The 13,699-nt window shown below is 41.1% G+C and overlaps 3 protein-coding genes across 4 annotated transcripts in view; 1 reads left to right on the top strand and 2 right to left on the bottom strand.

Moving 5' to 3' along the window:
* LOC309703473 (NLR family CARD domain-containing protein 3-like) overlaps positions 1-13,699 on the top strand; it is a 118,923-nt gene that overhangs the window by 24,789 nt on the left and 80,435 nt on the right. The gene's annotated exons all lie outside the window — the stretch shown is intronic.
* LOC309703496 (uncharacterized protein) overlaps positions 1-13,699 on the bottom strand; it is a 288,348-nt gene that overhangs the window by 273,994 nt on the left and 655 nt on the right. For both annotated transcript variants that reach the window (XR_014275912.1, XM_082528368.1), the window contains exons 2-5: positions 13,229-13,585; positions 13,030-13,125; positions 7,687-8,019; positions 6,523-6,855 (exon numbers count right to left, since the gene is read on the bottom strand). Coding sequence is in view for 1 of the 2 variants with exons in the window: in XM_082528368.1 (XP_082384494.1) it covers positions 6,523-6,855; positions 7,687-8,019; positions 13,030-13,125; positions 13,229-13,585 (1,119 nt within the window). In the remaining variant the exon portion in view is untranslated. The remainder of the gene's footprint in view (positions 1-6,522; positions 6,856-7,686; positions 8,020-13,029; positions 13,126-13,228; positions 13,586-13,699) is intronic.
* LOC309703683 (uncharacterized protein) lies at positions 1,732-3,721 on the bottom strand. Its single transcript, XM_082528634.1, has 3 exons — positions 3,291-3,721; positions 2,814-3,149; positions 1,732-2,557 (listed from the first exon to the last, which is right to left on the bottom strand). The coding sequence occupies exons 1-3, from the start codon at positions 3,427-3,429 to the stop codon at positions 2,466-2,468; spliced, it is 567 nt and encodes a 188-aa protein (XP_082384760.1). The 5' UTR covers positions 3,430-3,721; the 3' UTR covers positions 1,732-2,465.

The following is a 13,699-nucleotide window of genomic DNA, read 5'->3' as shown; positions in this document are numbered from 1 at the left end:
TCATTGTTTATCTTGCTTTGTGTCATCGTAGTCTAAGGAGCTTGGAAAGAAAAGCGTTGAGTGCAGGTTTATTTTAACTGGATACACCAAATGTTCCTATTTCTTTGTTATAATTTACAATTGTGCTATTTTAACCCTTTGTTATGTTGCCTGAATGATTGCATGCTATTCTGAGTCATGTGTTTTGTAAAGCACATTGTAATGTTTGGTTTGATAAAGTTTATACAAATATAACAATGCTATCTGTTTTTATCCCCATAAATAAAAACTTCTCTCATAATAATTCTAACAATAATGCCACACTGGAAACGTGGAAGTGGTGTCACTGTTATGGATAAACTATGGCATTAAAAATAATGTGTCAGTAAGATAACATGTCCTTTTTTAAATGATTGAGAAGGTCTATGAAAACTCATCAAGTGACAGAGAGAAAAGGTTGTGGCCCTTTAGTACCCCTTCATGGCTTCCTGTTAAGTTTCATTTTAAATTCTTCTTTTTTTGGTTTTTAAATCTCTTAATGGTGTTGCCCCTTCTTATTTGTCTGAGGTGCTTCACCCTCACATGCCGTCACCTGTTCCTCAGCTAACCAGATGCGTTTGACTGAAGACATTTAATAAATCCTGAGGAGACAGGAAAGCCTTTGCAGCTTTGGCTCCTAAAATGTGGAATGAGCTTCCTCTGGAGGTCAGACAGGCTCAATCGCTTCTTTTCTCCTTGACTTTTAACCCAGTATGAGTTGTTATCTGTCTGAAACTTTTACTCTTTACACGTAGCTGTACTGATTTATGGCTTAATTGTTGTTTTCTTTTACAGCACTTTGGTCAGCCATTATGTTGTTTTAAAGTGGTTTAGAAATATAGTGAAAGTGGAAGGTAAAAGATGAGTGTGTTTCTGGACAGCCTTGAAGAAAGATTTTTTTCTAATTGATATTTTGTTTATTTTTCATAAAATAAAAAGAGTGTCCAGGTCTACAAAAGAGACAAAAATGTTCCCAAAATCACTTTTTTAACCTTTTCCCTGGTTAAATAGAAATAATAAAAGCATAAATAAATAAATAAATGTAAGGCAGTGATTCTCAAACTTCTCACAATGAGTACCACCTCATAAAATATATAGCTCCTGTAGTACCACCCTTATGACCGATATTAAAGTACAGCAGTATAGGCCCATTTACAGTGTTGGGAAGGTTACTTTTAAACTGTATTCCACTACAGATTACACAATACATCCCCTCGTATTGTTTCAGAGGAAAACACGAACACGGTGTACAGTCGAGTCTTAATAGCTTACTTACAACTGGGCTCGTCAGGCTCTCTTCTTGGCTGCAGTGGTTATTATTATATTTACATGCTTCCAGCTCCTGTTTCTGATGGGTGACAGCTCGTACTTTTCCATTTTCTCCCTCCCTCGCTCACAGACACATAATGGTTATGGCAGTACATTCTCCCTGCAGCACGGACTACACTGCCCATCAGGCTGCATTCTTTAGAGCTATGCTTGTAGCATTCTGCCTGTTGCCTTCATATTAAATCATTTTTTGAACAATAATTTCAAAAAAATATTTCCTCACGTCATTTTGTGGACCACAAATAGAGTTGAGACACAGGCATTAGAGCCTCGTAATGTGTGTTTTGTTTGGGTCACTGGCGTGGAATTACCAAAAAGACCGAGGGCATAGTATAACACATGAAACAGGAAAAGACCATTTATTTCAGCAAAGTAACTGTATTCTAAATACCACCTTTTTAAACAGTAACTGTAACTGAATACAGTTACTCATATTTTGTATTTTAAATACGCTGGTACATGTACTCCGTTACTCCCCAACACTGTATATTTAACACCACATAAAGTTTACACGAGACGATTTTATTTCTTATATGATTATTTATTTTAACTGTCATAAACAGGATGTGACAGGTGACAATAACAACTGTACTGCATTAAAACATCTGCAGCAGGTGGGACTTCCAATCTTTAAGTGATGACCTGATAAACCCTGCTTCTGGGGCCAAACTACTCTGCATTTATTAACGCTGTTGTGTTTTTCACATGTTTTAATTACTGCTCCCAGCGATCATCTCAGTTGTTCTCCTGACTGATGTTTGGTCCGCTTACAGCATCCTGCCATGCGATTGCATTTGTCCCTCACCATCAGGAACCCTCACCTTAACTTTTATTGAGTGGAAAAAAGTTCATTCATCCTCCATCTTCACTGTGTTTATGTTATGCTAACATAGCTGTGTTGCTCGCCACCGCATAGCACATTATTATATTTTCTCAGTCAGAACATGCTATATTTTTTAATCTTAAAAAAAACTTTGGAGGCTTCCCTTGTACTACTAGAGGACGCCCACATACCACAGTTTGAGAATCACTTTCCCACTGTGTCCTTGTGATAAGCTGAAAGAGGAGGCTTATCCATGTTTATGATCAAACAGCTGATTCTAAACTAAGCCTTCAGATCAAACTGATTGATCAGCCATCAGAGGAGTCGGATCAATGGAGCTGCTTCTGTTCCTGATGTCCCCTGTTTGATCCTGGACCCGAACTCTCCCTGCAGAGGAGACACAAGACAGTCAGAGACACACACATATCTTAATGGAGCCATCTACTTGACATAATGTTTTCTCTAACCATCTATAAAGATTGACTAAATCTAACCATAACCTAACTTTAACCTTGCTCACATTTTGAGCCTCAAAAATGCAAATCAAACTCGAGGGGTGTTCCCAAAAGAGACTGTTGGTCCCCACAAGTAAGAGAAAGAGAAAGAGAAAAGAGAAAGAGAAAACCTATATTTTCATACTGACCTTTGACCTTTAATAGCACTGTGGTCTCTCTTAAAATGCTTCTTTCTTTGCTGCTGACATCACAGCTGTATTCTCCACTGTCTCTCTCTGTGGGCTGTTTCAGGGTCAGACTGAGGTCTCCAGTTTTCAGCAGGTCGTCATCCATCTTCGTTCGGTCTCTGTAATCCTGGTGCTGTTTGTGAGGCCGGTCAGAGCTGTTCTCATACACGTGGACGATCAGTGATGGATCCAATTCAGTATGTCTCCACACTATTTCAGCATCTTCAGGCAGGTTTTCTGTGGTTCTAAAGGGCAGCCGGACAAATTTGGCCCCCTCCTCCACCTCCACCTGACAGTCTGAAGGAAAACCACATCATGAGCTGCACAGACAGAAGTGAATCTACAAGTTAGGTTTTTATTTGGTTAATGGTAATGGTTGAATAATGATTTTCAACCACACAAACAGAAATATTTTCTGACATGCACACTCATACTGACTCGTCACTATCAGCAGCACCGTTTTCTTCCTCTTCATCCTCTTGTCCTTGACACTGCAGATGTATTTTCCCGTGTCTCTGTCTGAGGGTTTCTTCAGGGTCAGACTGAGGTCTCCAGTCATCTGTGAGTTTGCTTCCATCCTCGTTCGTTCTCTGTAGACCTGGTGCTGTTTGTCTCGCTGGTCAGAGCCCTGCTCATATTTGTGGACTGTAATTGGTGGTTCAGGTTCATAGCGCCACCACTCCACTTCAGCACTGGACAGGTTACCTGTGGTTTTGAAGGGCAGCTGGACAGACTCCGCCCCCTCCTCCACCTCCACCCGACACACTGAAAGATTCCACCATGTTTTATTCAGCCAGTAGCCACTCTGAATTGACAAGCGTGTTACAACTAGATTTGCTGAATGTGTTTGATTGGATAAGTAAAAACAACATGATCATAAACGTGTCTAAATCCAAATCCATGTTAATAGGAAGTAGAGTACGCTTAGTCAACAGCCCACAACTAAATCTTTCCATAGCTGGATCGGTATTAGAACAGGTCACCCAGATTAAATTACTTGGTGTTACCATAAACCACCACCTTTCATGGTCTCAGCACATCAACTCTGTTATTAAGAAAATGGGACAGGGCATAGCTATAGCTAGGAAATGCTCTTTTTACATCACTTCTTCAATTATGAAAGATGTCATTAATGCTCTAGTATTATCTCATCTAGAGTACTGCTCAATCATTTGGTCAGCAGCTAATAAGACAGATCTGAACAGACTTCAGTTAGTCCAAAATAGGGCGGCCAGATTAGTGTTAAGGTGTTCATATTATACAAGTATTGATAAAATGCACGATAAACTTTCTTGGCTTTCTGTACAAGCTAAATTATACTATGGCTTACTTGTATTTTTAAAGAAAGCAATACTGGTAAACACACCACACTTTTTTATGCTCAGTTGCAGCATCCAGATGAAATACATAATCATGCTACACGATTGTCAACTAACCACAATTTAGTAACTCCTCGTGTTAAAAGTAACTTTTTGAAAAACTCTGTTATATTTAGAGCATCTTTTCAGTGGAATAAGTCGCCTTATGCAATTAGAGAATTGTCTTCTATTCATAATTTTAAAAATCACCTAAAAGCCTATTTAGGCAGTTTTTAATGTATTTGTAAAAATTGTAGAGGGTAATGTCACTTGTAATGGAAATTGTGTATTTTGTTTGAGTGTTTTGTTTTGGGTTTCTTTGCTTTTTTATATAATTTTTTAATATTCACATGTTTACATTTTCAGAATTGTAAAACCTTATTGTGGATCTAAGAGCCAAATTATGTGGTGTCAAAATAATCTCCACAGTGGACAATTTGCATCCAACTCATTGGGTAACATTTTATTTGGTGGTATTTGATGGTTTGGGCCCCAGGAAGACTAGCAACCACTGTTGTGGAAGCTAATGGGGTTCCTTATAAATAAACAAATAAACAAAAAAAAAAGAACAAGGTCAGTGAGGTCTTTACTGAACCTTACAATATAAAACTCATTGAAGCGACTGTGAACTGACACTACAAACAAAATGTAATTTAAAATATACAGGTGGTAATAATCAGGGGCAAGATTTGTCTACTCAGTCTAAGGAGCTTGCAAAGAAAAGCGTCTGGACTTCTTTAAGTTGCTTGAAGACGTTTCACCTCTCATCCGAGAAGCTTCTTCAGTTCTAAGGTCAAATGGTGGAGAGTCCCAGATATAAACCTAGTGGGAGTTTCCCCCCACAGAGGGACAAAAGGACCCCCTGATGATCCTCTAATCGCCTGAGCCAAGGTGTGAAAATGGGTGTGTTTCACAATCAGCCAGAGTTTCGGGTGAGCTCATTGTGAAACCTTTCCCCACCCTATCATGTGATTTCCTGAGGTCAGATGGCCCAGGATGTGAGTGGGCGTTAAGGCGTCTGGGGAGGGATCTCAAAACTGGATTGTAGATGGCAGACAGTTGGTGTCGTAAACCCCGCCTCTGTTCAAGAGTTTTGAGAACCACTTCCCAGACGCCAGCACTCTCAGTAGCAGGAGCAGCAGCAACACCAACATTGTACCCATCAGGTAAAGCATAGGCTACCTTCAGGCTGTAGAAAAAGCTCTCCTAAATCTAACATGCAATGGTGTTTGCTGTAGCGAGTGCTTGTGACAGGAGAACTAAAAGCAGCTGAAACCTATGTTGTGAACCAAATATGTGACTGTGGAGTTAAAAATAAAACAAGTTGGGATCCTTAAAGAATCTGTCAGTCTTACTTCATAAGCAAAGCTGTTATTTGGTTTCTTATCTTTGACCTGAACCTTTATTTGTTTCTTCATGAGGATGTTTCCCTCCCACTCAAATCATGCCAGAGGCTTTTATTTTGAAGAAGGATCAAGAGAAATAAACAATTGCAACACATTTAGATGAGCTTGCAAAGTCTCTCGACAGATATTTTCCTACAAGAGATTCATATCCAGCATGGGTGAGACAGCCGTTTACGTTTGCTGTTGAGACAGCAGATGTCGATGATGAATACCTTGATGAAATCATTGAAGTTCAGCAGAGCCAGGTTCAACAGCAACTCTTCAGAACAACAACGCTCTCAACGTTTTGGTGTCGACAAATGGACGAGTATGTAGTTATTGTTAAGAAAGCCCTGGATTTTTTTTATACCATTTGTTACAACATATCTTTGCGAGCAATCCCTGTCAAGGATGCTGGACATAAAAACGAAGAAAAGGAAGAGACTTTGCTGTGAAAATGACATGAGAGTGGCGCTTGCCAAGGTGAAGCCACGCATATCTGAACTGGTCTCTCAAAGGCAACAGCAGAAGTCACACTGATTCGCAGTATGTACATTTGTATGTAATTTGCTGTAAGTTCGTGCATTGTGTTGGTTTTGTTCTTTGAACAAGGTGATGTTCACGCACGGGTCATTTTGTGCACCAGTAAAAAACATATCTATGTCTTGAATATGAAAAAAAATCATATTTTATTTTTCACTAAAGAGGGGTTCGGTGAATGCGCATATGAAACTGGTGGGTTCGGTACCTCCAACAAGGTTAAGAACCACTGATTTAAACACACAGTTGTGCTGCCTGACATTCTTGGCTTTTAGTCAAAACATCAAAGAATTTATTTTATTTGAATGAACTGAAAATAGATTCAAACTAAAAGCTTTTAGAGAATAAACTCCTACATGACCTCTGACCTGTATCTACAGCACTGACCTCTGACGTTCAGCTCCACTTGTTTCTTCAGCAGGATGTTTCCCTCCCTGCTGTAGACGGTGCAGGTGTAGGTGTAGTGATCCCAGTCTGTGGGCTGTTTCAGGGTCAGACTGAGGTCTCCAGTTTTCAGCAGGTCTTTGTTCATCTTCGTTCGCTCTCTGTAAAACTGGTCCTGTTCTTTAAACTGGTCAGAGCCGTTCTCATACACGTGGACCTTCCTGGTTCGAATGTAAATACAAGTCCACTCCACTTTAGCATCTCCAGGCAGGCGAAGTCTGGTTTTGCAGGGCAGCTGGACAGACTCCACCCCATCCTTCACCTCTACACAGGGGACTGAGAGGACAACAAAGCACAATGAGTTGTACAGCCAGTGCAGCAGCGTGAGGTTAAACCTTTTCAGTGAGAACATGTTTGACCAATTCGACTCTGAAATATGTTCCTTTGCTCCACAGTAGTACAGTACAGTGGTGTCTGTCCAATCAGCAGCAGAGCAGACTCTTTACCAGAATCCTTTGTGCCAAATGTACAGAATCAAATCCTTTGTTTGTTTCTGCAGAGTAAAGTTTTTATTTTCATCTTTCAAGGTTTATATTATTTCTTAGAATCTTTCAAAGAAACTGTAGAAGTTACTAGACTATGATTCAACTACACAGACAGCTGGTCACTCGATCTGCTCTCTGAATGCTCAGCTTGTGCTCAAAATGAACTTAAAGAAACGTCTGTTGTGGTTGTTAGGTCTGCACTCGCAGGCCTCGCTAGCTCCGAGACTTATCCCGATGAACAAAGCAAGACAATCAGACCTCGATCGGTTTTTACTTGCGCAAGTGTGGTAATCTCAGAGCTGCAAGCTCGGCACCCAAACTCAGTCAACTTCAACTCCAGCCTCTCCTCGCAGCCTTTTATTAAATGAGTACTTGTAAAATAATGTGTTGTAAGAGCTAAGGCACCGCAAAGCTGTTTAAAAGCCCCTTTGAGGTCCCTGTGTAATCACATAAACCCCAGGCAAAGTGTCCAAAAATGTAGGGACCTTCTGTGTCTGCAGCTCACTCATAAAACCCTGTTCACCATAGTAACCACAGACACATTATTGATGACAGGCTCTTGTTACCGAACTTCACCATTTTCCTATACTGTAAACCTTTGATCTGTATCCACAGCTCTGACCTTTGACTTTCAGCTTCACTTGCTTCTTCAGCAGGATGCTTCCAAGGATGTTGCTGCTGACGGTGCAGGTGTAGGTGTCCGTGTCTTTGTCTGTGGGGTACTTCAGAGTCAGACTGAGGTTGGCAACTGTCAGCTGTTTTCTCTTCATCTTGGTTCTGTGTGTATATAACCAGTGTTGTTGTTGTTGAGGCTGGTCAGAGTCACTTTGCTGCACATGGACTATCCTTTTAAAGCTGTCAGTCCACATCACTGTAGCGTCTTCAGGCAGGTGAACTGTGGTTATAAAGGGAAGTTCAACAGACTCCACCCCTGAATCCACCTTCACCTGCGGGACTGAGAGGACAACAAACATCATCATCAGCTGCACAGGAAGTCTTTAAGATGCTAAAACATGACGCTGAAAAACTAGTTCATGCATTTATTACTTCCAGGCTGGACGACTGTAATTCATTATTATCAGGATGTCCTAAAAACTCACTGAAAAGCCTTCAGCTGATCCAAAATGCTGCAGCAAGAGTCCTGACAGGGACTAGAAAGAGAGAGCAGATTTCTCCTGTTTTGGCTTCCCTTCATTGGCTCCCTGTTGAATCCAGAATTCAAAATCCTGCTCCTCACATACAAGGTCTTAAATAATCAGGCCCCATCTTATCTTAATGACCTTGTAGTACCATATCACCCTATTAGAGCACTTCGCTCTCGCTCTGCAGGCCTACTTGTTGTTCCTAGAGTATTTAAAAGTAGAATGGGAGGGAGAGCCTTCAGTTTTCAGGCCCCTCTTCTGTGGAACCAGCTTCCAGTTTGGATTCAGGAGACAGACACTATCTCTACTTTTAAGATTAGGATTAAAACTTTCCTTTTTGCTAAAGCATATAGTTAGGGCTGGACCAGGTGACCCTGAATCCTCCCTTAGTTATGCTGCAATAGACGTAGGCTGCCGGGGGATTCCCATGATGCACTGAGTTTTTCCTTTCCAGTCACCTTTCTCACTCACTATGTGTTAATCAGTGTTGGGTAAGTTACTTTAAAAAAGTAATTAATTACTAATTACTTAGTCAATATTGTATTTAAAATAATTATCTAATTACTGAGTCAAAAAAGTAACTTAATTACTAAATAAGTAATTTAACGAAATACTTCTTAAAATCCCTATAAACCTTGAGTGGACAGACAATAGAAATTAAACTCTTTAAATAATATTTTTTTTAGAGACGGAGACTCTACAGTACGCAGCGGTAGCATCTCTTCCACAGTGTAGCCTGCAATCATTTTTTAAGCTCACCTTCAGACGCTTTCTGTGCTGCTGAAGTAAAATCAAGCTTTGCCTGCTTAGCAGGAGCTGCCACGGTGATGGATGATGAACAAGGATCACTCAGAAGTGTTCGTCTATGCTCTCGTGTCAGGTGCTTCAGTAGATTACTATTAACAGCAGCCGATAGTTTTTTCTCCCCAGGACATAGTATTGCTGTAATGTTCTTGTCTGCTTGTTTCAGAAAAGTGAAGAGACGGGAATACAGTGGAGCAAAAAAGTAGCTGGTATTTTGGCCCATTCCTCCATGCAGATCTTCTCGAGAGCAGTGATGTTTTGGGGCTGTCGCCGAGCAACACGGACTTTCAACTCCCGCCACAGATTTTCTATGGGGTTGAGGTCTGGAGACTGGCTAGGCCACTCCAGGACTTTCAAATGCTTCTTACGGAGCCACTCCTTTGTTGCCCGGGCGGTGTGTTTTGGATCATTGTCATGTTGGAAGACCCAGCCTCGTTTCATCTTCAAAGTTCTCACTGATGGAAGGAGGTTTTGGCTCAAAATCTCACGATACATGGCCCCATTCATTCTGTCCTTAACACGGATCAGTCGTCCTGTCCCCTTGGCAGAAAAACAGCCCCATAGCATGATGTTTCCACCCCCATGCTTCACAGTAGGTATGGTGTTCTTGGGATGCAACTCAGTATTCTTCTTCCTCCAAACACGACGAGTTGAGTTTATACCAAAAAGTTCTACTTTGGTTTCATCTGACCACATGACATTCTCCCAATCCTCTGCTGTATCATCCATGTGCTCTCTGGCAAACTTCAGACGGGCCTGGACATGCACTGGCTTCAGCAGCGGAACACGTCTGGCACTGCGGGATTTGATTCCCTGCCGTTGTAGTGTGTTACTGATGGTGACCTTTGTTACTTTGGTCCCAGCTCTCTGCAGGTCATTCACCAGGTCCCCCCGTGTGGTTCTGGGATCTTTGCTCACCGTTCTCATGATCATTTTGACCCCACGGGATGAGATCTTGCATGGAGCCCCAGATCGAGGGAGATTATCAGTGGTCTTGTATGTCTTCCATTTTCTGATGATTGCTCCCACAGTTGATTTTTTCACACCAAGCTGCTTGCCTATTGTAGATTCACTCTTCCCAGTCTGGTGCAGGTCTACAATACTTTTCCTGGTGTCCTTCGAAAGCTCTTTGGTCTTGGCCATGGCGGAGTTTGGAGTCTGACTGTTTGAGGCTGTGGACAGATGTCTTTTATACAGATGATGAGTTCAAACAGGTGCCATTCATACAGGTAACGAGTGGGGGACAGAAAAGCTTCTTACAGAAGACGTTACAGGTCTGTGAGAGCCAGAGATTTTCCTTGTTTGAGGTGACCAAATACTTATTTTCCACCCTGATTTACGAATAAATTCTTTACAAATCCTACCATGTGAATTCATGGATTTTTTTTTCACATTCTGTCTCTCACAGTTGAAGTGTACCTCTGGTACAAATTACTGACCTCTGTCATCATTTTAAGTGGGGGAACTTGCACAATCAGTGGCTGACTAAATACTTTTTTGCCCCACTGTATGTCCATGTCATAAAACAGCCACACGCTTCATCCGAGTCCAACATCTTCCGCTTTAGAATACGACTGTGCAGCAAACTGGCGCGAAATGACGCGCAGCTGCACTACAGCCATGTTAAATCGGCAGAGTTTACTTCTTATTTTACAATGTAACACAAGTACATTGTAAGTAACTGTAATTAAAATACCTAAAAATGAACAGTAATTAGTTACTCTGCTTTTTCAGTGGAAAAGTAATTTAATTACAGTAACGCATTACTTAGTAACGCATTACACCCAACACTGGTGTTAACAGACCTCTCTGCATTGAATCATATCTGTTATTAACCTCTGTCTCTCTTCCACAGCATGTCTTTATCCTGTCTTCCTTCTCTCACCCCAACCAATCGCAGCAGATGGCCGCCCCTCCCTGAGCCTGGTTCTGCTGGAGGTTTCTTCCTGTTAAAAGGGAGTTTTTCCTTCCCACTGTCGCCAAAGTGCTGCTCATAGGGGGTCATATGATTGTTGGGTTTTTCTCTGTACCTATTATTGTGCGATCTACTGTACAATATAAAGCGCCTTGAGGCGACTGTTGTTGTGATTTGGTGCTATGTAAATAAAATTGAATTGCATTGAATTGAATTAACCTTTGGCATGTGTCTGCTTGAGTGGAGCAGGGAGTGATTTAAATAGTTAGTGTTGTTCCTGAAAACATTTGTATTATTTTGTGATTATGGTATCTCTGCCCATTGGTTTAGGGTGGAATCATATTTTTTCTCTTCTCTGTGGGGTGTTATTCAGCTTGTACTGGTGTAACTGTAATCATAGGTGAAGCTCATTGGACTTTATATGTATTCCATTTATCATTCATCCTAGGTACCGAAGTGACACAGCACCACACAAAAGCCCTTCATGTCTTCATATCTTGGGAAATTGGGAAATCGGTGGAGCGATTTAGTGAAATATGTGCAAAGTATTTAAGACAAAAACAGAAGATCTTGAATGTCAATATTTGACATTTTTGATATTTTTGTCATTTTTACACGATCACCTTTATTCTTCAGCACAGTCTGAACTGTTCTCCAGGACTTTTGAAGGACATTGTGATTTAAAAAACAAAAATCCAGAAATGCTTTTACTGCACTGGCAGCGAGTTTGGGATTCAGTTCTTCTGTATCAAGAATGGCTACCTGACAACTGCCCTTCCATTGAGACCATTTCTGATGATGCTTTAATGGACGACTTAAAGAAAAAAAACATTATTCGGTATTTCTACTTATGTATTACAGCTTCCAAAATCACAGCATTCTTAGATAGCTGGAAACAGGACAGAAGATCAAGTGTTTAAATGTCTTCAAGAGTTTTTTGGGGGTTTTTTTTGGCAAGTTGTGCTGCTGTGTCTGCCTTTTTATGACAGGGTAAAGCACAACTCCCAGTACCCCCCACTGCCCATGGCCTTGAATAACAACAATAAAAGCAGAGTTTCTCTGAAAATACAAACAGTAAACTTAAAATGAGTGATGCTTGTTTCATGATGCTCCAGATGTTCTAAGCTGGCAAAAGCTTTGAACTGCAAGCAGACCAGTTCAGGACCTGAACTCTTCCCTGCTATTTTATCAGACGCTGTTTAGTATGATGTTACTGAAATATGTAAGGCCTTCACTTAAGAAGACATCGTATCAATTGGAGCATTTGTTGTTGTATAACCTGTAAATACCTTTGAGCACCTTTCCAGATGTGGAAGCACTATTACATACCATCAGAGATCAGGTTTTGTAAGTGAGCTCTAATAACAAGTCAGATGCCTCCTTTTGAGGATGCAGTGTCCATGTTGTTCCCATAATCCTAAAATTTAATCCGTCTGACCACAGAACAGTTTTCGACTTTTTACTGACGTTTGCCCCAAAGAAGAATAGCAGTGTCTCTGGATCATGTTCACATGCGCTGTTTTCTTTGCATGATACAGCTTTAACCTGCACGTGTGCATGGCATAGTCAAGTGTGTTGCAGTAATATCTGTAAACGTTTCAAAGCTCTTTCAAACCAAGGATCGCAGGTGCCCAGGACTGATTTTCAGCCTTGTTGCTGTGCACAGAGATTGCTCCTGATTCTCTGAAACCTTTGGCGATGTTATGTGCCGTAAATGATGAGATATTTATAGTTTTCAGAATTCTGTCCTGAGAAACATTGCAATTATTTTGTAATTGTTTTTGCAAACTCTGAACATCTTTACTTCGGGTAACTCTGCCTCTCTTAATACTCAACAATGTTATTGACCTGTTGCCAATTAGCCTAATTCAGTTAAATGTTAGTTAAATAATTATACAGATGTTTCATTTTTCGCTTTTTGTTGCTGCAACTTTTTGGAAAATTGTTACTGCCATCGAATTCAAACCTTTATTAAAATTGTACATTTTCTCAGGTTGCTGGTTCCCTTAAGAACATGGCTGGATAAATCTGAGGTCAACATCACTAACCACCATCATTTAAAATTGGAAATTTGACCACATCACACATGTGACAAATCACTTACCTTTCACAAAATAGTGTCTGAAGTACATGCCTCCACCCACAATTAAGAAAGCAGCCAAATTCAAGAAAACCAGGAGAACTGTGACCCTGCTGCGACCTGACAACAAAAATGTGAACAAAAACAGGAAAATTGTGTGATGTTAAAATAATGCTGCAGAATCTCTAACGCTGCACGTGATTTTTCATTTGTTTGCACTGACCTCCACCTGTGGCCCTCTGGACCTGCAGCTGCACTGTTGCCTGACCCTGTTCAATACCAGACTTGCGGGCGGTGCAGGTGTAGTTGCCACTATCAGACAGTTGAAGATTTTTCAGAGTGAGGCTGAGGTTTCCAGTTTCCAGAGCATCAGTATTCATGGACGTTCGCCCGCTGTAATGCTGGTTTTGGTTCTGAAGGTTATCACCTTCCGGTTCACGCAGGTGAACTGTGGGTGGGTTGAGGTCGGACCGGCTCCACACAACTGCGCATTCTTTCACATTAACACTGAGAAACTTACATGGCAGCAGGACAAACTCTGCTCCCTCCTGCACCTTCACACTTGAGGCATGCTGGGAAACTGTGAGGACAGGAAGAGTTTAAACCTGAAATCATTCCCACACTTTATTATGACAGCAGGAAACTTATTACAGGCTGAAGTAGACACAGACACAATGCAGCAGTTCCAGTGATG

The sequence above is a fragment of the Aulonocara stuartgranti genome, assembly GCF_965226115.1.
Source record: "Aulonocara stuartgranti genome assembly, chromosome: 3".
Lineage (NCBI taxonomy): Eukaryota > Metazoa > Chordata > Actinopteri > Cichliformes > Cichlidae > Aulonocara > Aulonocara stuartgranti.
Note: the sequence above shows the minus strand (reverse complement) of the source record. Positions and strands in the feature narration are given on the sequence as shown.